Source organism: Chenopodium album, chromosome 20 (genome assembly GCF_948465745.1).
Source record: "Chenopodium album chromosome 20, dcCheAlbu1.1, whole genome shotgun sequence".
NCBI lineage: Eukaryota > Viridiplantae > Streptophyta > Magnoliopsida > Caryophyllales > Amaranthaceae > Chenopodium > Chenopodium album.
The window spans coordinates 5,009,185-5,031,160 of NC_137853.1; the positions used below are offsets into that span (position 1 = coordinate 5,009,185).

The 21,976-nt window shown below is 33.5% G+C and overlaps 2 protein-coding genes across 2 annotated transcripts; both read left to right on the forward strand.

Moving 5' to 3' along the window:
• The first annotated feature begins 10,608 nt into the window (after positions 1-10,608).
• On the forward strand, positions 10,609-13,172 carry LOC145599459 (bidirectional sugar transporter SWEET4-like). The gene is made up of 5 exons (XM_081655839.1): positions 10,609-10,651; positions 10,812-10,848; positions 11,301-11,679; positions 11,856-11,975; positions 12,981-13,172. Exons 1-5 carry the CDS (start codon positions 10,609-10,611, stop codon positions 13,170-13,172), a joined length of 771 nt encoding a protein of 256 aa, XP_081511965.1.
• Positions 13,173-21,187: 8,015 nt separating this feature from the next.
• On the forward strand, positions 21,188-21,744 carry LOC145598327 (histone H4). The gene has a single exon (XM_081654669.1). It carries the CDS (start codon positions 21,245-21,247, stop codon positions 21,554-21,556), a length of 312 nt encoding a protein of 103 aa, XP_081510795.1. The 5' UTR covers positions 21,188-21,244; the 3' UTR covers positions 21,557-21,744.
• The last annotated feature ends 232 nt before the right edge of the window (positions 21,745-21,976 follow it).

The following is a 21,976-nucleotide window of genomic DNA, read 5'->3' on the forward strand; positions in this document are numbered from 1 at the left end:
ATTGTATTGTTGCGATGTTCTGAAAAATTGATATGTTATGGTATAGCTATGGCTATTTTATTTTACTATCTTGTTTAATTATTTGTTGATCATTATATAATATTAGTATGTGTAGTACTTCGTAGTCCATAATTAGGATCATTTAATTGCTTCTTTTGAGTATAAAACTAGTTTTAGGGCCCGGGCGATGCCCCGGGTTATTACATATGGTTGATCATTAATATACATTGTAATTTATAACTCAATTTTCTTATAATTAAATTAATTGTTCATATTGAATTGTCATTTGTTATATATTAATATTTTGTATTCAAAAGAATACATAAAAAACAACTTAGCTTGGTGGTAAAACAATTAATTTTAGATTTAGAGGTTGCAAATTCAAATCTTGTGGAGAGCTTTTTTTTTTTTAATTATAAGTGCATGATGTGGTGTAATGATTAGTTGAGTAGGTGATGTAGCATAGTGAGGGCAGTTTATGTGACACGTGGACGTTATTAAGAACAATTGTGCATGACGTGGCGTAATGATTAGTTGAATTGGTAACGTGGCGTAATGAGAGGAGTATACGTGACACGTGGACGTTATTATAAACGTCTTTTAATATATTAGTATAGATAGACATATGATTAATATTGGATTAATTGAATGAATTAAGAAACACATACTAACTATCAAAAGCTTAAGTGCTTCATTCTTAATTGTGAGTATAAAATAGACATATGATTAAGGAATAATGGCTTTAATTTAATACAAATTGAATGAAATAAGAAACACATACTAACTATTAAAAACTAATACAGTAACAACTAACAATTACGGCACTGGCGCATAAATAACAAATCAATCTATAAATTGTACGTAAAATATTCAAATCCGAGCCAACTAGCTAGATAGGTTGTAAGTTGTAACCAAGATTCGAAGAGACTGAAATTCATAGTCCCATCTTGCATCAACTCCCTTCATTCAAATTAAAATATCTTAAAGACAAACCACTTTAAAATTTTCATCGGAATGTCTACAAAAACATATACTCCAGCAATTATCCACTTTCCAGAAATTATTCTACGTACTACTATTATCTTTTGCTTTTAACTTAACTTCAATCAATCAATTCTTCTGATTACAATACAACCCCAAATTGAAGAATCACAATTCACAAACTAATAAAACTATATTCATTATTTACATGGAATCTCACATGCAACCTTTTTTGCGTACAAATTTGATGGAGTAAGATGCGTTGCAGTGTTGATAATGATAAGCAAACATTGGTTAACATTTTTCAAAGTTACATAATAAGTTGCTGAAAATGTGGTGGAACATAACTAGTGTTTCCTCTGCAATTTGCATGCGTATTAGATTCTGTCATAAATTTCTTGACTCATGTGAAAAACTATAGGGCAGTTGATCTTTATATTCATAGCATAGAATCAAATAAAGGGATAATGGTATGAAGAATATTTAAGTTAAATATTTAGAGATTAAAGCTTGTGTTTAATTACCAGCTATAACAATATAATATGCTTTAATTTCTATAACTTTTTTGACGGTTTCATTGTTGTAATTAGAATACTTTTCTAGATCTTAATTTACTTAAAAAACTTTGACTTTTAGCATTGTATGACCATTTTTTTTTTTTTTACTATTACATTAAAAGATTTAAAACAGATGTTAGTATATGTTTAAGATGTTATTTACTAATTCTGCACTTCAACCTTCAGTTTAAACTTTTGGTTGAGATGGTCCTCTAGCATGATATTATACTCAACGTGACACAAAGATCACAAGTTCGAATCTCATCCACCTCCACTTTCAAGTAGAATATTTCGCGCTGGGTATGAGGGGGCTCGTGATGCATTTTGCATCCAAATTGTAGAGAAGAAAACAAAACAGACACAAATTTATGTGGTTCACTAACAATAGTGTAGTAGCTAAATATGATCCACAGACAACAAAAGTAAATATTTGTTGATCTTAAGGAGGATATATATCACACTCACATAATAACCTAAGTTTATATAAGTACCCTAAAAATAAATACAAAATAAACCTCAAATTGTGCCCAAACAATAAATAGTAGCCCACGTAGCAATCGAATACTGTAAGGTGTTTCCCCCAACCCCCAAACTAGGGCGCAACGTAGCGAGACCCTCCATGTTGGGCTGTTTGTTGGCGGCAAACATATTCTAACCCCCTACAAGAATTTACTTCCTAAGAAATGGAAAAACTTGTTTAATTACATAAATGAACTCCCACTTCACATGGAAAATTTGACTTACCTAAGGAAGGTTGGGTAAGTGATCTGCGTAAAAAGTGGTAGAACTGGTATATGATTAGATCCTAATTCATATGATTATGCAGACCAAACAAGTTAAGTTTACATAAATTTATCTCATAGACTAAAATTTCAATTTCGCATGTACTTATTATGAGTCGACCAACAAGTAATTCATTTGTATCACTGCGAGTTTTTCACTTTTGTTTTTAAAAATTTTAATATAATGTGGGTTGTGTATTTAAAACTTGATATTAAACATACTTCCTCCGTTAACTATTATTTGCAAGTATTGCAACAAAGGGGGTGTTTGTGGACTCCTAGGCAAAATTTGTTTGTGAAAGTAAAATGGAGAGAGAAAAAGTTGGGTGCATGTGATGAGGAGAGAGATAGAGAGAAATGCTTACCTAAAAAGGAAAGAAAACATTTATTGCATATAATAGTTAGCATCCATTTATAGTATATGTTGCAAATAATAGTTAACGGAGGAAGTAATATTTTTAATTAAATTTTAAAATTGACAACAAACGACTAAAATATGCGGATTACTTTGTATGTTATGGCCGGTTTTCATACACTTATACAAGTATGTGTTTTTAATTTTAAGAAATTAAAAATCGAAAACAAAAAACGATAATGAACAAACGCTTATCATGTAGCTTTTTGATATTCTATACTTTCAAAGTTTCAATCCTCACCATCCGTGTCCATGATAATTAAGCAGATTGTATTCTAAAACAATGAATTTTTGTTATGCTGATCCGATCCCTTTCTATTGATCGAAAATTCCAAGTGGCCTTATTAAAAGATTTATACACCATTACGCAAGCAAAGCTTTCTACTTTGCTGATTTGTTGAAATATTTTATTTTTCTAGCTTGTGCATGGTCTAAAATTATCATGTGATATTCCAAGATCCAACTATCCAAAAGTGATTTATGCTCCGACTACATTCATAATTATAGATTAAACTAACACTTCAAGAAGGTACTTCGTATTAGATAGTTTTAAATTAATTAATTAATCCATGCTTTAAAAACTAATCAATTAGTCAATGCTTATAAAAATAAATAAAGAAGTCTCTAGTGGAGGAAAGTCCGAAAGTATAAAGTGTTACATGCAAATGCAACTATGCAACATTTAATTCACCTGAATATATTCTCTAAGATTTACGTGCATACTGGTCAAACAAATCCGAGTAAACACACTAGTCTAAGGTCGAACCCGCGGCTTGCAAATTATTTGATTATGGCCGATTGGCCGACTAGTCAAAGAAATTAAAAAATTGGAAAAAGTTAGGGCAAACTATTAAAGATGATTTTTATTTTTTTTTAATTAATTTGTTGGCTAGGAGAAGTTATAAATCACAAATAACTAAGGTTAAATTAAATATGATCTCAAATTTTAAGTTAGACAATCACTGAAATTGTCTATATATAAAGAAAGATATGGTTGTGAGCTTCATAGCATCTAAAGTTACTTAAGTGTCCCGTCTTTCTTGATTGATTACTCTATACACATTTAGCGTTCCTCGGTCGCCTCATACAAACGTAGAGCACGTTGAAATATAATCAAATTTTAAAAGTGGTATATCTTGAGACCAATTAAGACGTAAGTGTAATATACTACTTCTTCTAGAATTAATGACTATAGTTTAAAAGAACAATTTGATCAATCATCAATGTAGAAGTATTATTAAGACGGAAGGACAGAGTCAACAAGAGATCAAGTTACTACAAAGTATTATTTAGAGAAAGACACGCTCCCTTCAAATCACATTTATATATAATCAATTATTTGTGCATTGTTAATATTGTTATATTGATCGATTGTATAGACCTTTGAATTGAATCTACATGTAATGGAATTTACGAGAGATTACTATATCATAGAAAAAAGTGATTCAAGTACGAGTAAAACATGCACTGTGTATTTTAATTATATATAGCTTGACATGTCAAAATAAAGCTACGGAGTAAAATAAATACTTTCGTTTCAAAAACACCAACAACAATAGGAGACTAAATCTACAATATGTACGATAAAAGTGGAGAATGGATATGAAACGGCATAGTTCATGTGTTACAAGAAATGAGATCAGATGAGAAGCAAATGATGATGATGATGATGATATCAGAAGACAAGAATTTTTTATAATAGCTTAGCTGGTTGCTGCTTATGTATGAACGAAGTACGAGTAGTTCAAAGATAGAAACCAATACAAGAAATTGTGTTGACACGTAAATACGTAATAATAAGACTAGTGTACGTACTCACGTAGTCACGTGAGTCTCTATAAAAGTCAACTTCCAATACTCTCTACTCAGTCCATGATGCACTGATGCAAGAACACTAAGGTCGGTCCACGTACCCCTTTGCTCTAGAATCTTATTACAACAATTACAAGTGACTTACCACATCAACAATAGTACTTCTTTGCAAGGGAGTTTAAAGGCATAACAGTTATGCATAAATAAATACATATCAGTAGTAATTTTGTTAGTAATAATAAATTGAAAGTACGACTGAGAGGAAAAAAAAAGTACTACTAAACATTTTCAATAGTACTTTTCATGCTACCAGTAGTACTGAACACCTGTCAATAGTACTACTCGTACTGTTCAGTAGTACTAGTGAGAGGTGAAAAAATTTGTTATGTAAAATTAATTGTGTATAACTGTTATGCATTACACCTTCCTCTTTTTTTGTTATCATGAATTGGGATTTTTCTAAATTAATTTTTACTTCATTTATTACAATTGGGAAATTTGAACATTTAGGCCCTACTTGATAATAGACGGATACAGCTGGTAATTAAAAATTGATGCATTAACTGATTTGACTAGTTGATTTTTGCAGTAGATGTTTTGACAGTTGGTTGTATTAGCTATTTGTACACAATTATTGTTTGATAAAATACTAAAATTAGATGATAATTTATAGCTATATTGTTAATTGAGAATGTGAATGGCCAAAAAAGGTCATTGGTATTTGGGTGGGTTGGGATGTAACATGTAAACTACAGAGTATAGTAAATTTGGGACAAAAATTGTCAATTAGCTAAAGGTTTATCAATCAGCTATTTTTTTTTTTTTTTTTTTGAAGGAATATCAATCAGCTATTTGAAAAGGCTTTATTTTTGAGCTATTTTACAAATTAATGGATTCAACTAAGGCTATTGGGCCTATTCAGTTTGGCCCATTTGCTTACTTGACTCTTGACTCTCCCTTCTGAACCAACTTTGAATTTCCAAGTCCTGATTTTGGTCTCTAAATTGTCAATTGGCTAAGTTGGCATGACCCAAAGGCCAAAGTTAGTGGGACAAAAGAAAGCAAGGGCTCAACACTTCCGTATACGATACGTGTGTTTTAATCATTGCAAAAATAAAGAAATAAAAATGCATTTAAAGGATATACTACGTGATTATTATTTCCACATATAAGGAACTTTTTTTAACATCAATACATGCAATTCATAAAAATGAATACAAGAGCTATAAAATATATAACTAGTGATAAAGAAAAATATATACTCGTACATATTTAATGATAGAAAAATTACATTTCATATTTAATAATTATGATCATAATCCACATGCACATTATACTCTAGTTTGCATGAAAATTCGAACAATTAATGAATATTTTTAGGGGGGTGTTTGGTATGAAAATTTGTAATGTATCAAACGTAAACAAATAAGTGTTTCCCTTTCTATTAGTTTGGTATGAGCTACAAATAACAAATAACGTTTTCAAAGGGTAACAAATCCCCCAAATTGTTACATACCCTTATCCACCTAGTGGAAACAAACTGTTTTTCCCTCCTCAATCATAAACTCCTCAATTTGTTTTCATTCCATAAAGATACTAAATATATATCAAAGGTAACGTGTATCATTACCCTTTCCCTTATATATAAATCCTTTTCATTCCGTTTACGGAATTTATATCAAACGCCCCCTAGGTTAATGATACACATTACCTTTTTTGGGGGGGGGGGGGTTGTAGGTAAAGAGTTTTTCTATGTGTGGTGATTTTGGGTGCAAGTGCATGATTTATCCAAATTGCCAATATGGGCTCTACCTAAATTTCACGTGACCTTGAGAGACTACTTGAACAGTTGAACCCCCACTCTTGGAGCTAGCTTTTGATATTTGCAAGATATGGCTATATATTGATGTTATGATAAGGCCCATGATATTTAGCAGGGGAAATCAATCTTATTTATGTTGCTGTCATTCTTCTATTAACAAGCAATATTCATTTTAAGGGAAATTACGTTTTGACTTTGAAATTGGCTTTCGTTTTAGGTCTTCTAATTAACTAGTAATGTCTTCATATATATATATATATATAATCAACAATGAGTCCTTTTTACTATTTATGTTTCTAATTGAAACCTCATTCTTTCCTTGGCATTTTTGTGTTGCTTGCGCGGTAAGGTAAGATAAGGTCAAGGTTCTTACACTACAAGAAAAAAGATTAAAGAGGGCGATATACATTGATCAAGGAGGGCGAACATGATTTTGCCTTGTTAGTTTCTATCAAGGAGGGCAAAATTATAATTGCCCTTTTATGACAGAGCAAAGAGGGCGAATATTACTTTCGTCTTTGTACTTCAAAGCAAACAGGGCGAATTTATTTTTCGTCCTCTATAATAGAGCAAAGAGGGCGAATTCACAAAATCGCCCTCTATAATAGAGCAAAGAGGGCGAATTCCATTTTCGCCCTCATTGTTCAATATAATAAATCAAAGGTAAACATTACAAAGTAAACGGTTTTTCTATTTTACAAAACAAAAAAAAGAAACAAACAGGGCGAATTCCATTTTCGCCCTCGTTGGTCAATCGCAAAAAGGGCGAATTCCATTTTCGCCCTCGTTGGTCAATCGCAAAAAGGGCGAATTCCATTTTCGCCCTCGTTGGTCAATAGCAAAAAGGGCGAATTCTATTTTCGCCCTCGCTGGTCAATAGCAAAAAGGGCGAATACCTTTTTTGCCCTCTTTGGTCAATAAACATTTTAATAAAATAAAACAAAGGTTTTTCTCTATCAATACAAAAGGACATAAAAAATTAAACGTTTCTCTTTAAACGTTTTCCCCCCAAAATGTATGAACCCTAAATCGCAAATCTATGATTCTTCACTCTAATTCTTCGCTCTAATTCTTCACTCCTAATAGACATTCAGATTCATTGCTCGAAGTCGGTCAGATTGCAAGTCAGATTTCGCTCCAAATCATTGCTCGAAGTCGCTCTAATTGTGTCTCAAAATTTTGGTAAATTTTGGCTCAAAACTATGTGATTAAGCTTTTGATTTGTACGAATTTTTTGTTCTCGAAATCCTTGCTCTTAATTTGTTGATTTTTTTTGTCAATTTGTTCCTGCATGTTAGTATTGCTTTACATTTGTCAATTTTTTTTGTCAATTTGTTGATTCTGCAAGTTTTTGGGAGTTGTTATTTATGCTAGTAATGTCAGATAGATTATGGAGAAGCAAATCAGAATTATTCGTATTTTATCAGCGGTTTATCGAATTAATTGCTTAATTGATCGTATGAGCTATTGATTACTGTGAATTGGGATAATTGTAATTTGTTTTGATTACTATGAATTGTGATAATTGATTACTCTATTTGAAAATATGCGCATGTGCCATCTTAGTTGCTAAAGCTGCTGTTTATATTATAGTATTATACTAGCTAGTAGTGAGCCAGTGAGGTAATATTCACCAAACAGTGAGGTAGCAGGGCTGATTGGAGTTGCGGGTGTGTTGCGGTGGCAGGTTGTTGTTATTGTTGTTGTTGCGGTGGTAGAATTGAGGGAGCAGGGGAAGTGTTTTGGGGGGTTTTTGTGGCTGCTGCTGTAACTGTTGTTCTTGCGAGTGGAAACAGGTGAGGTTGCGAAGTGGTGGGAATGGTGTTGTGATGGCTGGTGGTTTGGTGCTGTTTGGTTGCTGAGTGAAGAGCAGGGAGCAGGTGCGGTGGAGGTTAAGATATGGGGTGGTGTATGATAAGCTGGCAGCAGTGGTGCTTGTGCATTGTGCTTGGAACTAGTATAATACTATGTTATAAACAGCGTACATTAGGTGAAATAATATGATGAAACTGATGATCAAGTTTAAAATTGCCCAACATTGCAGTAAGCTAAAAGTATTGTAATTAATTTAGTACTCACTAATGAATTTAAGTTTGATAGAAAGTGTGATGTTTTTTAAACATGGATGATTAAAAAGATGCATGTATCCACGGATGATTAACATGGACTTTGTTTTATCTTGTAAGGCATAAAAATAGTTGTGAGAATACATGGTATAAAATAGCAGCTCAATCGTTCTGTTTCATGAATTCCGTGGCTGGAGCTTGTAGAATTTGGCATTTGTACATGCATATTGTGCCTTTTTGTAGTAAAATTTTGTTCTTCAAAGGACCATATGCATACAGTGATGTAACAATATGTAGTCCCTGTTCAGGTAATTTAGATTGGATTTTGTTCATATTTGTTTTATCCTATGGTATTGTTACTTATATCAACTACTTGTATATTGTTTGGGGGGTTCAAGTTTATTGGTTGACATTCAGCAGAATGCTTGAGCAACTGTTCAAGTTTATTAATTTACATAAGTCCTGTTTCTGTCAAGTTTTGCAGTTTGGGGATCAAGTCAATTTTTTGGGGATGGAGGACACCAAAGGCTGGCTGCATTCCTTGGAAAAATGATCATACGGAAAAAAGGGGATGCTAGAAGGTGCAAGGATGAGAAGATTGCTTGATAATGTCCTAGAAAAAACATTATTAAATATTTGCTATTTATGATAATTTGGTTAATACTTTTGTATATATAATGACAAAATTAGAATTTATGCCTATTAACACCTTTTTTTTCTAAATGTAGTCCCTTTTAGAATTATTTTTTTTAAAAACTAAAAATTGAACAAAGAGGGCGACTTTGTTTTTGCCCTTTAAAATTTGATCAAACAGGGCGAATTTTGAGCAAGGAGGGCAATATTAATTGACTTGTTTGAGTTGTTTACAGAGGGCAAAAAAACTTTTCGTCTTGCTTGATTCAATCAAAGAGGGCGAAAATTTTGCCCTATTTGATTTTGATCAAAGAGGGCGAAATGTTTTGCCTTCTTTGATATTTAACAAAGAGGGCGAAACATTTGTATGCCCTTTGAAGCTAATAGGACGGAGCTAATAGGGCGACTTGGGGGCGATTTCAAAATCGCCCTCTTTGCCTAATAGGGCGAAATTTGAACCTAAGAGGGCGATTTAAATTGCCCTCTTTGATATAATATCTTGTAGTGTTAGTTTTACTTTAACTCTAGTTATACAATTTTACCTTCTAACGATTACTTATAGAGTAAGGGGGGAAAACGTTTGTGTAGACGTAATACAAGCAAACAATATCCCATTTTTCGTTCCTTTTCCACTGCATCAAAAGAAGCATGAGGTTCCTAGCTAGTAAGTAGATCTTCAAATTAGCTAGTCAAGGTGATTGATTAAATTAGCATATATTCTTATAACTTACTACTCCGTAATCTAGCTACTACACATCAACTCTGCCTTATCTTAAAAATACTTCGTATAAGGTTTTTGATCTCGTTTACGTCACTACTCTATATTAAACTTATAACGATCTTACCATAAACAAAGGAAAATCCTACATGCAATAGGCAATATGGCATCCATGCAATTAAATTGCCATATGTAAAATATAGGTGGTCTGGACATAAAACATTTATGAGGATAAGTTAGAGCTTGTCTCTATATTTTTATGGCTATATATGAATTAATCAGTATGGCTTGACAAACACTATATTTGTAACATTATTATATTACATTGCATGAAAAATAAAATAAGATATGATAATATATAAGAAGTATATACAACCAAATTGCAAATTAATGTCATTAATATTCTAGAAGGCAGTGCCAAATTTTGCAACTTTCACTCTATAAATTCTCACTCCTAAAAATTCAGCAAATTATCACTTGCATGTGCAACTTTTAGCCCTTCACATTTTCGTGATCTCCCTAGTTTTTGTTTAGCATGTCATGCAAGTGAACAACCAGTTTTAGCTTCCTTTTTCTTTTCCTCTTTTTACATTTTCCCTTTATTTTGGATTTTGGTACGTGTTCAACTTACATTTAGATACTTGTGATAAGTCAAAATATATATTGGAGAGCCAAAAAAATTAAAAAACCTATTTTACGTTCAAACTTTAGATATATAACTAGCTCTTTTCTTTCGTTTTATTTCATTCTATACTACCTACTTAAATTTATTGATTTATCTCCTTCCTTGGTCAAATTTTTTTGGTTTATCCAATTATAAATATGATTCCACCCAGTGCAATTCGCTTCGCCGCCGGGATTATTGGTAATTATGATGACTAATTAACTTTCTCAATAGTTCGTTATTATTAATAAGTAATGTTTGCCATCATTTATACTTGTATATGTATGTAAGTATCATATCTAGGCCTTGTTAATTTTACTTCCTCTATAAACTAACTTACATTGTAATTTTAATTTTTCAGGGAATATAACAGCTTTGTTCTTGTTCTTGTCTCCATTGTAAGTTTCTATCAATGATAGGTTTTCTTATACTAATGCAATTATTGTGCATATACATATACATAGACTAAAATATGCGCGGATATCAAACATGTTAATAACTCAATATCGTAATACTCCATGCTTGTCAGTTTGAAATACCAATACAATAATGGATAATTTCTAAAATTGTAAACGAAGCATATATGTATGTGTACATTCCAAACGGACACTCATACTAGCTAGTATAATGAAATTGAGGGCTGTTAGCAGTGTCACTTTTATGATCTTAACCAACTAAACTATGGCGGTTGACATCCACATATGAAAAGTGTCATGTCACTTTTATGATCTTAATCAACTAAACTATGTCAGTTGACATCCACATATGAAAAGTGTCGTTAATTGTTATGCTTAATTAAACTTAGCTGCACAAGATTTACATTTGAACTTGCTTCATTCCGAAATTTCAGGCCAACATTCATCGGAATATACAAGAAGAAGACGGTGGGACAATACTCATCAGTGCCATACTTAGCCACATTTGTAAATTGCATGCTTTGGGTGGTGTATGGTCTACCATTTATTCACCCAAATAGCATTTTGGTGGTGACAATAAATGGGGCAGGCTTTTTTATTGAGCTAATCTACTTGATACTCTTTGTGATTTACTCTGACAAGAAAAATAAGCTTAAGATTGTGTTAATTGCAATTGTTGAGATTATAATTGTGGGAATTATGACTGCCTTGGTCCTCAGTTTAACTCATACCACCAAGCGTAGGTCTTCAATTGTTGGTATGATTGCCATCGTTTGCAACATCATGATGTATGCTTCTCCTTTGTCTGTTATGGTAATTACTTCTTAATTAATCTCCCTTTAGATTTCTTGTAGCTTGAATTATTGATGATGCTGGTCGATACATATACAAAATACACCTGTTGTATACAAGTTTTTGTGCGTTCTTTATAAAATGGTTAAGTCTCACTCTTTTGTTAGCGATATTCTAATTTATGTTTATTTGGACAGAAATTGGTGATAACTACGAAAAGTGTGGAGTACATGCCATTTTCCCTATCAATTGCTTCATTTACTAATGGCATTGCATGGACGGTCTATGCTTTGTTTCCCTTGGACCCTTACATTGCCGTAAGTCCCTTCTTATCTCTCTTGCCCAAGTAAATGAAATAAACCATATTCTTAATTACAAAATTGCAATTCACTCATTGGTTTTGTGCAATAATTAACTAATCATAGTAGTTATGAAGTATTGGCGTAGTCGTAATTGATGTTTAAACACGGAGTATGTCTCTCCTTTCCTAAAAAAAATTACTTGTATGAGATATCAGACATTAAATTAGTAGGCTAGTAGCTATTCAGAGCTTATCTCATTAATGTGTATTCTCATATATATATTCCAATTTCCATTGTTTAATCTTAATACTCCGTATAACATGACTGCAAAGCTTTAAAAAAACAATAATAAAAATTAGTGGCTTCAATAAAATTATAGCTATATGGTTCCATAGAATCTTATTCATTAATTTGTTTGGCTTAAAATTTTTGTTTTAAAGCTACGAGTACATGATCTTCTCATAAAAAAATTAAAAAAAAAATTAAAAAAAATCAATTAACGATATTGCTAGAAACAATTGTTTATTTATAAGTTATAGAGTAACACAGTAGAGCACTCTGCTAGTCTGCATTACAAGTATAATTGTCCGCCATGAATAGAACAACATTGATCTTAAGACTGTCAAGATAACAATTATTTCCGAGCATTTAGTCTTTGCTGACAATAACAACCGCAAGTCTGCAGAAACATATCTTACCGACTTCTTGTGACATTGCATGCCGCTGCCGGAACTTCAACAATTGTCCAATTCTAAACTAGCTAGTATCATATAGAGTATATTCAACTATGAACATAAATACAAATGTAGAAATTTCGTAAACAAATAAAACCAATCATGGGTGCTAGGGCTCTAACGGCTTACCATCAGTTTAATTTTTTGATTGAGTTGATCATTTGACATAGTTACTGTACCGGCAGAATTATTATTGTGACCGTAAAATTACCAAAAAACTAATATCATGGTAATTTTATTTTACTTGTTTACAGTAATTTTAATAAGGGGTTGTTATCCAACACAGGCACCAAATGGACTGGGCACAATATTTGCATTGGTTCAACTGATATTGTATGCAACATACTACAAGTCAACGAAAGAGCAGATAGCAGCAAGGAAACTCAAAAGTACAGTGGGCTTAACAGAAGTTATATACAACGAAGACTCTGCAAAGGCGGCCCAATTGCCCCATAATGGCCGAGCCCAAAAACCATAAAAGCCCAATTCCATTGTGGGCTAGGATGGTACACAAGATGGAGTGATGGACCACCTGATCAACCATAAAATTTCTAAGTATGAAAAATCATGCAATTTTTTGCCAGTAATTGGACCCATCTTAATAATTATGGGATTTTTTTTTTTTTTGTTGAATAATATAGTAGCCATGTATGCTGTGTTGCATCCAAAATTCCAAATAATAAAATGTCTTATTCAAATTTTATTGTCAATGTTATATGACTTCAATCTATAATTTGATTTAGTTAAAGAATAAATGATACTTACGAATCTTATTTTTCCAAATTTTTAAAATGAAAAAAAAAAAAAAAACACACACACACACACACACTACCATTTGACTAGGATGAATCCTTATAATAAATTCAGCTAAAATAAAATATAATGTAAAACTAGTTATTCAAGTGATATAAAATGAAGGTCAAGGGATAATCAATTCAAATAAGATGATACGAGATCAGATGAGTGAAGTATGGTGAAGACAATACTACTTTTTTTTTTTCTTGAACTAATAATCTTATTTAAATTTAAGTAGAAGCAATTTTAAAAAATTACTTTAATCCAAGTTTTTTTTTTCCTAGCTAAAACAAGTAAAAAATTAGGTGTACAAATAACGCATGACCTTTTCAATAAAACAAGTAAAAAATTTGCAATAAAATTTCCGGCTAACTTTTCCTCAAAAAAAGTACAAGAAAATATACTCGTCAAAAAAAAAAGTACAAGAAAATATATTCCCTGAAAAAAAAAGTACAAGAAAAATATATACTTCATATTAAAATCAATTTATAAAAAAAAATTTTAAAAAAAAACAAAAAAAACGAAGGTTAATGAGTTTGCTCAAGTTCAACTTGCAAATAAAACAAGTTTAAATAATTTCGTTTAAGTTTATATAAGTGGAAATGTGGAATTCACATGAATTTAATGCACTTTTAATTCTACGAGTAATAACTTTAGAGCATCTCCAACGATACTTAAAAGGGACTTGTAGCCCAAATTTTAATAGGTCAGGCCATTATTTTGATGGATTAGTATTGCTCCTCATTTCTCTAGATTTTTCTACTAGCTTGTATCATACAAACCACAAAAATCATCTAGAGATCGAATTGTTGACATTGGAAACAACTAGCTTAAAATACATGGTTCGTGAACGTTCTAGAATATTATGGATACAAGAGTAATGAAAGAAGTGCTTGAATCTTTCATCAATTTCTTCCAAACTTCATTTTCAACTATACATATATGTCGTGGGCATTAATCAACATAAATACATACACAAGAAGTCATATCATACACATAAGCATTTCACCTACTTATAATTCTCTACCAGTTCACCCTTTCTCTACGAATCCAATATTCCCTTGTGGATTATTTTGGTACTTGTCGATCACAAGTTTTTTATAATTTTACGTTAAATATTGTGTGTCAATTTATTTACTACTTATATCTATTCCCTAGTTATTTTCTTATTATCTACATCTTTAATCTGCTTTCAATTCGGCGTGTGCACTCACCAACCCTAAATTTTTTTTATAAATAATGCAGGCATGTAGCTTACTATTGGAGTGAAACATTGATGTAGCTCAATTCAGCACCCTGCTCAAACAAGCTACGCTATTTGGTTTTTCAAATAAAATTTCATCCACTCAAATTATGACGTGGGTATAATAAAAACTATTTTATCTAATTATTTATTTTTCTAAGGTACAATATATTTGCTCACTATTGGAATACTTTGTAGCTAAAAAAATACATGATATCAAGATAAGATACAAGAAATTGTAGCTTACTATTGAAAATATTCTATTGACAATTGAAGATGCTTTTAGATGATTTCAAAAGATTTTAATTAAGTTTTAATATATGTTTACGTAAGAACGTTGTGATAAACTTAAGTATGAACAATAAACTTGAATAGTTCCAAATTATCTAATTCGAAATTATATGAACATATTTACTATTTTTTGAATCTAAAGTAATAGACATCAACCACATCATTGTGGAGTATTTTGATTTCCAGTATTTGTATGAAATTATTTTAATTTATACAAAAATAAAAATCACATATCTCATAATAACTGGATGACCACCACATTAAAGCCATGTTTTTTATATGGAGTAATTCTTGTTTATTTATTTTAAATAAGATAAGTTTATGTAAAAACAAAGTGTAATATTATGATTTAAATTTAAATAGAAGTGAAAATAATAATTAATAATCTCAACTTTATCATTTATGCTCAAAACGATCTCACATTTTTGAAATCTGGAAACAATTTCACCTTTGACCACATCTACTCATACGTGCCTTTAACTAGATGATTAAGTTAGTAACCTGAAAAGGAAGGTTACTTGCCATGTGTAGCATTTTAATTGGTTTATATTTATTTTAAAATAATTTTAAAAAAAACTTATCTTCCCTTTCCCTTTCCCTTTCCCGTTCCCTTTCCTTCTTCTTGACCTCACGTAAATCACCACCCCATGCCGGAGAAGCCTACTCCCATTCCTTGTCGGAGAAGCCATGCCCCCTTCCTCAGCGACGCTAGCCACTCCTTTCCCCGCTGAACAGTTTCGTGAGTGGCTGACGTGGTCATGGGTGGAGGGTTTTAGGGTGGATGGAATGGTTGGGTTTAAGGGGAGTTTTGTGGGTGGCCACGGTGGTCAAGTTTAGGGGTTTCGTGGGTGGCTGGGGTTAAATGGGTGGTTAGCTGGTTTAGGGGTTTCGGGGTGGTTGGGGTTGAAAAGGGTGGTCAAGTTTAGGGGTTTAGGGTGGTTGGTGTGGTCGGGCTCATTTGGGGTGGGGGGTTTCGGGTAGGGGTGATTAAGGCGGCAAAGGGTAAGATTGTTGCTAGAGGTTGCATCTCTGACGACGGGTGGTGATGGTCTGGTGTGAGCCTCCATTGAAAGGAGCTTGTAGCTTTCCCTTGCATGTGGGTGTTGGGGATTGAGATGGGGTGGGGTAGGTGGTGATGTGGTGGCAGTCATGGAAGGTTGGTGGTAGTTATGTTGCGTTATCCTAGAGGAGGGTAGTGAAGTGGGAGGAGAGAGATTAAGAGGATCAAATGTGGGGTTGTTTCCATATTTCGAAAAGATGGGATTGTTTTGAGCAGAAATGGCAAATGCTGAATAATTAGTGTCTAGTTTTCCTAAATAAAAATTAAAATAAGTTTTGATAATCCCAAAAAAATTATTATACTATTTCACGGACTTTTTTTTATTTCTTACTGTATTATAATTCTAATTAATGTAATTTAACCATAAAACTAATCTACTCATGCATTCATCGTATAAAAAAAAATACTATTAAAAAAAAAAAAAAGCGAATTCAAACTCAAGACTAAAAATAAGAAGGAGATTTGTTAATTACTACCTCAAAAAGACTGGCTTTGTGAATTACTACCCTAAAAAAAAGTTGTTAATTACTAACCTAATTCTAATAAATTATACCGATTACTACCTAATTGCATTTTCCGAGAATTAAAGCATATTAATGTCACTTTTCTGCTTAAATTATAATTAATTCATTTCTAACCTAATTAATCTATTTTGATTACAAAATCAAATCAAATAAAAAAATTACCCCAATTAATTTAAACCTTAGATAATTAACAAGTCTCAATCTATAATCCACAATTTTTGAGGGAATTTTGAGATTTAGGGGCCCGGTAGCGAAAAGCCTTGAGACCCTAAGGGATACATCTCGGGGTCATATAATGTCGTTTGAAACCATATATGATCATTATATGTTGTCATAAACGTCTGTGGTAGGCTTGAGTTTACGAAATCGATGCAAGTTGCGAACGAGTAAAATTACCATTTCAGGACATATTGGATGGTTCCACCGACCCAATTGGACTCCCGGAGGATATTAGGGACCATATTAAACATCTCGGGAATTTTTATTTTCGGGCGAAAAAAGGTCAAAAAATTACAAAATCAAAGGCTATAATCCACGCTTTTTGACGAAATTTTAAGTTCCAGGGCCCAGTGGCGAAAAGTGTTGAGACCCTAGAGAATATATATCGGTGTCATATAATGCCGTTTGAAACCATATATGATCATTATATGTTGTCATAAACGTCTGTGGTAGCTTGAGTTTACGAAATCACTACAAGTTGTGAACGGGTAAAATGATCGATTAAGGGCATATTGGGTGGTTCCACTGACCCAATTGGACTCCCGAGGGCTATTAGGGACCATGGTAACATCTCGACAATTTTTATTTTTGGACGAAAAAAAGGTCAAAAAATTACATAATTAAATAATCTACGCTTTTTAAGGAAATTTTGAGGTTTCAGATCCTAGTGACGAAAAGCCTTGAGACCCTAAGGGATCATATCGGAGGCATATAATGGCGTTTGAAACCATATATAATCATCGTACGTTGTCATAAACGTCCGTGGTAGGCTTGAGTTTACGAAATCACTACAAGTTGTGAACGGGTAAAATGACCGTTTAAGGGCATATTGGACGGGTCCACCGACCCAATAGGACTCTTGGAGAGTATTAGAGACCATGATAAACATCTCGGCAATTTTTATTTCCGGACGAAAAATGGTAAAAAATTTACAAAATTGAAGGCTATAATAACCTACGGTTTTTGAGGAAATTTCGAGATTTCAAGGCCCGATGGTGAACAGTGTTGAGACCCTAGGGTATATATCTCAGGGTCAAATAATGCCGTTTGAAACATATATGATCATTATATGTTGTCATAAACGTACGCGGTAGGCTTGGGTTTATGAAATCTTTGCAAGTTGTGAACGGGTAAAATGACCGTTTAATGGCATAATGGATGTTTTCCACCAACCCAATTTGACTCCCAGAGGATAAAAGGGACCATGGTAAACATCTCGGCAATTTTTATTTTCGGGTTAAAAAAAGGTTAAAAATTTTAAAAATTGAAGGCTACTCCACGCTTTTTAGAAAATGTTGAGGTTTCGGGGCCAGGTGGCGAATATCCTTGAGACCGTAAGGGATACATCTCAGGGTCATATAATGCCGTTTGAAACCATGTATGATCCGCTTTTTTAGGAAATTTTGAGATTTCGGGTCCTGGTGGCGAATAGCCTTGAGACCCTAAGGGATACATCTCAGGGTCATATAATGTCGTTTGAAACCATGTATGATCATTATATGTAGTCATAAACGTCCGTGGTAGGCTTGAGTTTACGAAATCACTGCAAATTGAGAATGGGTAAAATGACCGTTTAAGGGCATATTGGATTGTTCCACCGGCCCAATTGGACTTTTAGAAGGTATTAGGGACCATGGTTAACATCTTGACAATTTTTATTTAGGGCGAAAAAGGTCAAAAATTTACAAAATTGAAGGCTATAATCCACGCTTTGTGAGGAATTTTGAGGTTTCGGGGACTGGTGGCGAAAAACCTTGAAACCCTAAAGGATACATCTTGGGGTCATATAATGTCGTTTTAAACCATATATGATCATTATGTGTTGTCATAAATGTCCGTGGTGTACTTTGATTTTATAAAATCAGTGCAAGTTGTAATCGGGTAAATTGAATGTTTAAAGGCATATTGGATGGTTTTATCCACCCAAATGGGCTCCCGGAGGATATTAGGGACCATGGTAAACATCTTGGGAATTTTTATTTCCGGACAAAAAAAGGACAAAAAATTCCAATATTAAAGGCTATGATCCACGTTTTTTGAGGAATTTTGGAGGTTACGGGCTCGGTGGCGAAAAGTGTTGAGATCCTAGGGGATACATCTTAAGGTCATATAATGCCGTTTGGAACAATATATGACCATTATATGTTGTCATAAATGTCCGTGGTGTAGCTTGATTTTATGAAATCAGTGCAAGTTGTAATCGGGTAAATTGACTGTTAAAAGGCATATTGGATGGTTTTATCCACCCAAATGGGATGCCGGAGGGTATTAGGGACCATTGTAAACATCTCGGCAATTTTTATTTCCGGGGGAAAAAGGTAAAAAAAAATTCCAAAATTGAAGGCTATTATCCACGTTTTTTAAGGAATTTTGGAGGTTTACGGGACCTGGTATCGAAAAGTCTTGAGATGCTAGGGGATACATCTCGGGGTCATATAATGACGTTTGGAACCATATATGACAATTATATGTTGTCATAAATGTCCGTGGTGTAGCTTGATTTTATGAAATTAGTGCAAGTTGTAATCAGGTAAATTGAATGTTTAAAGGCATATTAGATGGTTTTATCCACCCAAATGGGCTCCCGGAAGTTATTAGGGTTAATGGTAATCATCTTGGCAATTGTTATTTCCGGCCAAAAAAAAGTAAAAAATTGTCAAAATTGAAGGCTTGTTATCCACGCTTTTTGAGGAATCTTGGAGGTTTCGAGACCCGGTATCGAAAAGTCTTGAGATGCTAGGGGATACATCTCAGGGCCACATAATGACATTTGGAACCATATATGACCATTATATGTTTCATAAATGTATGTGGTGTAGCTTGATTTTATGAAATCAGTGCAAATTGTAATCGGGTAAATTGATTGTTTAAAGGCATTTTGGATGGTTTCATCCACCCGAATGGGCTCCCGGAGGATATTAGGGACCATGGTAAATATCTTGGCAATTTTTATTTCCGGGCGAAAAAAGGTCAAAAAATTACAAAATTGAAGGATATTATCCACGCTTTTTGAGGAATTTTTGAGGTTACAGGGCCCGGTGGCAAAAATTGTTGAGATCCTAGGGGATACATCTCTAGGTCGTATAATGCCGCTTGGAACCGTATATGACTATTATATGTTGTCATAAATGTCCATGGTATGATTGAGTTCACGAAATCGGTTCAAATCGTGAACGGGTAAATTGATTGTTTAAAGGCATATTGGATGGTTTTATCCACCGAAATGGGCTTCCGGAGGGTATTAGGGACCATGGTAAACATCTCGGAAATTTTTATTTCCGGGCGAAAAAGGTCAAAAAAATTCCAAAATTGAAGGCTATTATCCACGCTTTTTGAGGAATTTTGGAGTTACGGAACCCGTTGGCGAAAAACCTTGAGACTTTAAGGGATACATCTTGGGGTCATATAATTCCGTTTGATACCACATATGATCATTATATGTTGTTATAAACGTCAGTGGTATGCTTGATTTTATGAAATCCCTTCAAGTTGTGAGCGGGTAAAATGACCGTTTAAGGGCATATTGGATGGTTCCACCGACCCAATTGTACTCCTGGAGGTTATTTGGGATCATGATAAACATCTTTGCAATTTTTAGTTCCGGGCGAAAGAAAGTCAAAAAATTACAAAATTGAAGGCAATTATCCATGCCTTTTGAGGAAATTTTGAGGCTTCAGAGCCCGGTGGCGAAAAGCCTTGAGACCCTAAGGGATCATCTCGAGGTCATATAATTCCGTTTGATACCACATATGATCATTATATGTTGTCATAAACGTCTGTGGTAGGCTTGAGTTTACGAAATCACTACAAATCGTTAACGGGTAGGCTGGGTTTCTTCAATTTTGATTTTGATACTTTGTTTTGCATATACAGTTTAATTAATTTTGTGAAAATAAGGGTCACTTTGTTGTAAAAAAGGTCACTTTTATGAAAAAAAAGGTCGCAAAATGTTCGATATACAATAAAATTATTGTAAACCGGGGGCATGCAAAAGTTTTTCAAACAAAATTCAGAAATTTTCCTAAAAATAACGAAGTAATAAACCATCCATAATCACCCATAACCACCACGTGCCTACGTGGGCCACATCCCTAAAATATTGCCTAAATACCACGTCAAGCTGTCAAACCAACAATCCACAGCTCACACAACCGCTAAAATCAGCCGTCAGATCATACAAATCCACGACCCAAAAAGCCTCACAACACTCGACACGGATCGCCAACACAAACCGTCCGATACAATCCCATCCAACGCCTCAAATCAACGCGCAAAAACTCCCTCCAAAACCAAATCTCAAATTTTCCAACTCACCCACTATTATATAAACCCCCTTTCCCCAATTTCTTTCCCCACCACATTCACATTCAAAACCATAACTCAAATCTCAAAAATCAACAAATCTTAAGAGAGAGAAAATGTCAGGAAGAGGAAAGGGAGGAAAGGGTCTTGGAAAGGGAGGTGCCAAGAGGCACAGGAAGGTCCTGAGAGACAACATTCAGGGTATCACTAAACCCGCCATTCGTCGTCTTGCTCGTCGAGGTGGTGTTAAGAGGATCAGTGGCCTGATCTATGAAGAGACTCGTGGTGTTTTGAAGATATTTTTGGAGAATGTTATCAGGGATGCTGTTACCTACACTGAGCATGCTCGCCGTAAGACGGTTACTGCTATGGATGTTGTGTATGCTCTTAAGAGGCAGGGCCGTACTCTTTACGGTTTTGGTGGTTAGGTTGTTTTACTGATTTTAGGGTTTATGATGGTTGTCTAGTGGTAGTATTATGAAAAGTATTTTGTGATTAGGGGTTTTTTAATTGAGATTTCTTGATCTCTGTTATGTAATTTTCTGAAAGTATTGTTATATGATATGAAATTAATTAAACTCTATAATGTGATATTCTTCTCTGGTTTTCTATTGGATCTAATACTTTCAGTTTTTGGTTTATAATATTTTTGTTGGTGTCTGATAAAGCAATTTGGTGATGTTTGGGTTAAATTTGCTTCATTGTTACTAATATGATGTTGAAAAAAGATTAGCTTTCAGAAAGCTGCTAAGAAAAACTTAACATACGGAGTTTAATTTTGAGTCATGGACTTAATTTAATTGTTGGCGAACTTGCCTGCTAGTGCACACTGCACAGTATGCTTGAAG

Coding starts and splice junctions, on each gene's coding strand:
- LOC145599459 (XM_081655839.1), top strand. CDS start 10,609: ATGATTCCACCCAGTGCAATTCGCTTCGCCGCCGGGATTATTG. Junction 10,849..11,300: donor TTCTTGTTCTTGTCTCCATT/GTAAGTTTCTAT, acceptor CCGAAATTTCAG/GCCAACATTCATCGGAATAT. Junction 11,976..12,980: donor CCTTGGACCCTTACATTGCC/GTAAGTCCCTTC, acceptor TATCCAACACAG/GCACCAAATGGACTGGGCAC.
- LOC145598327 (XM_081654669.1), top strand. CDS start 21,245: ATGTCAGGAAGAGGAAAGGGAGGAAAGGGTCTTGGAAAGGGAGGTGCC.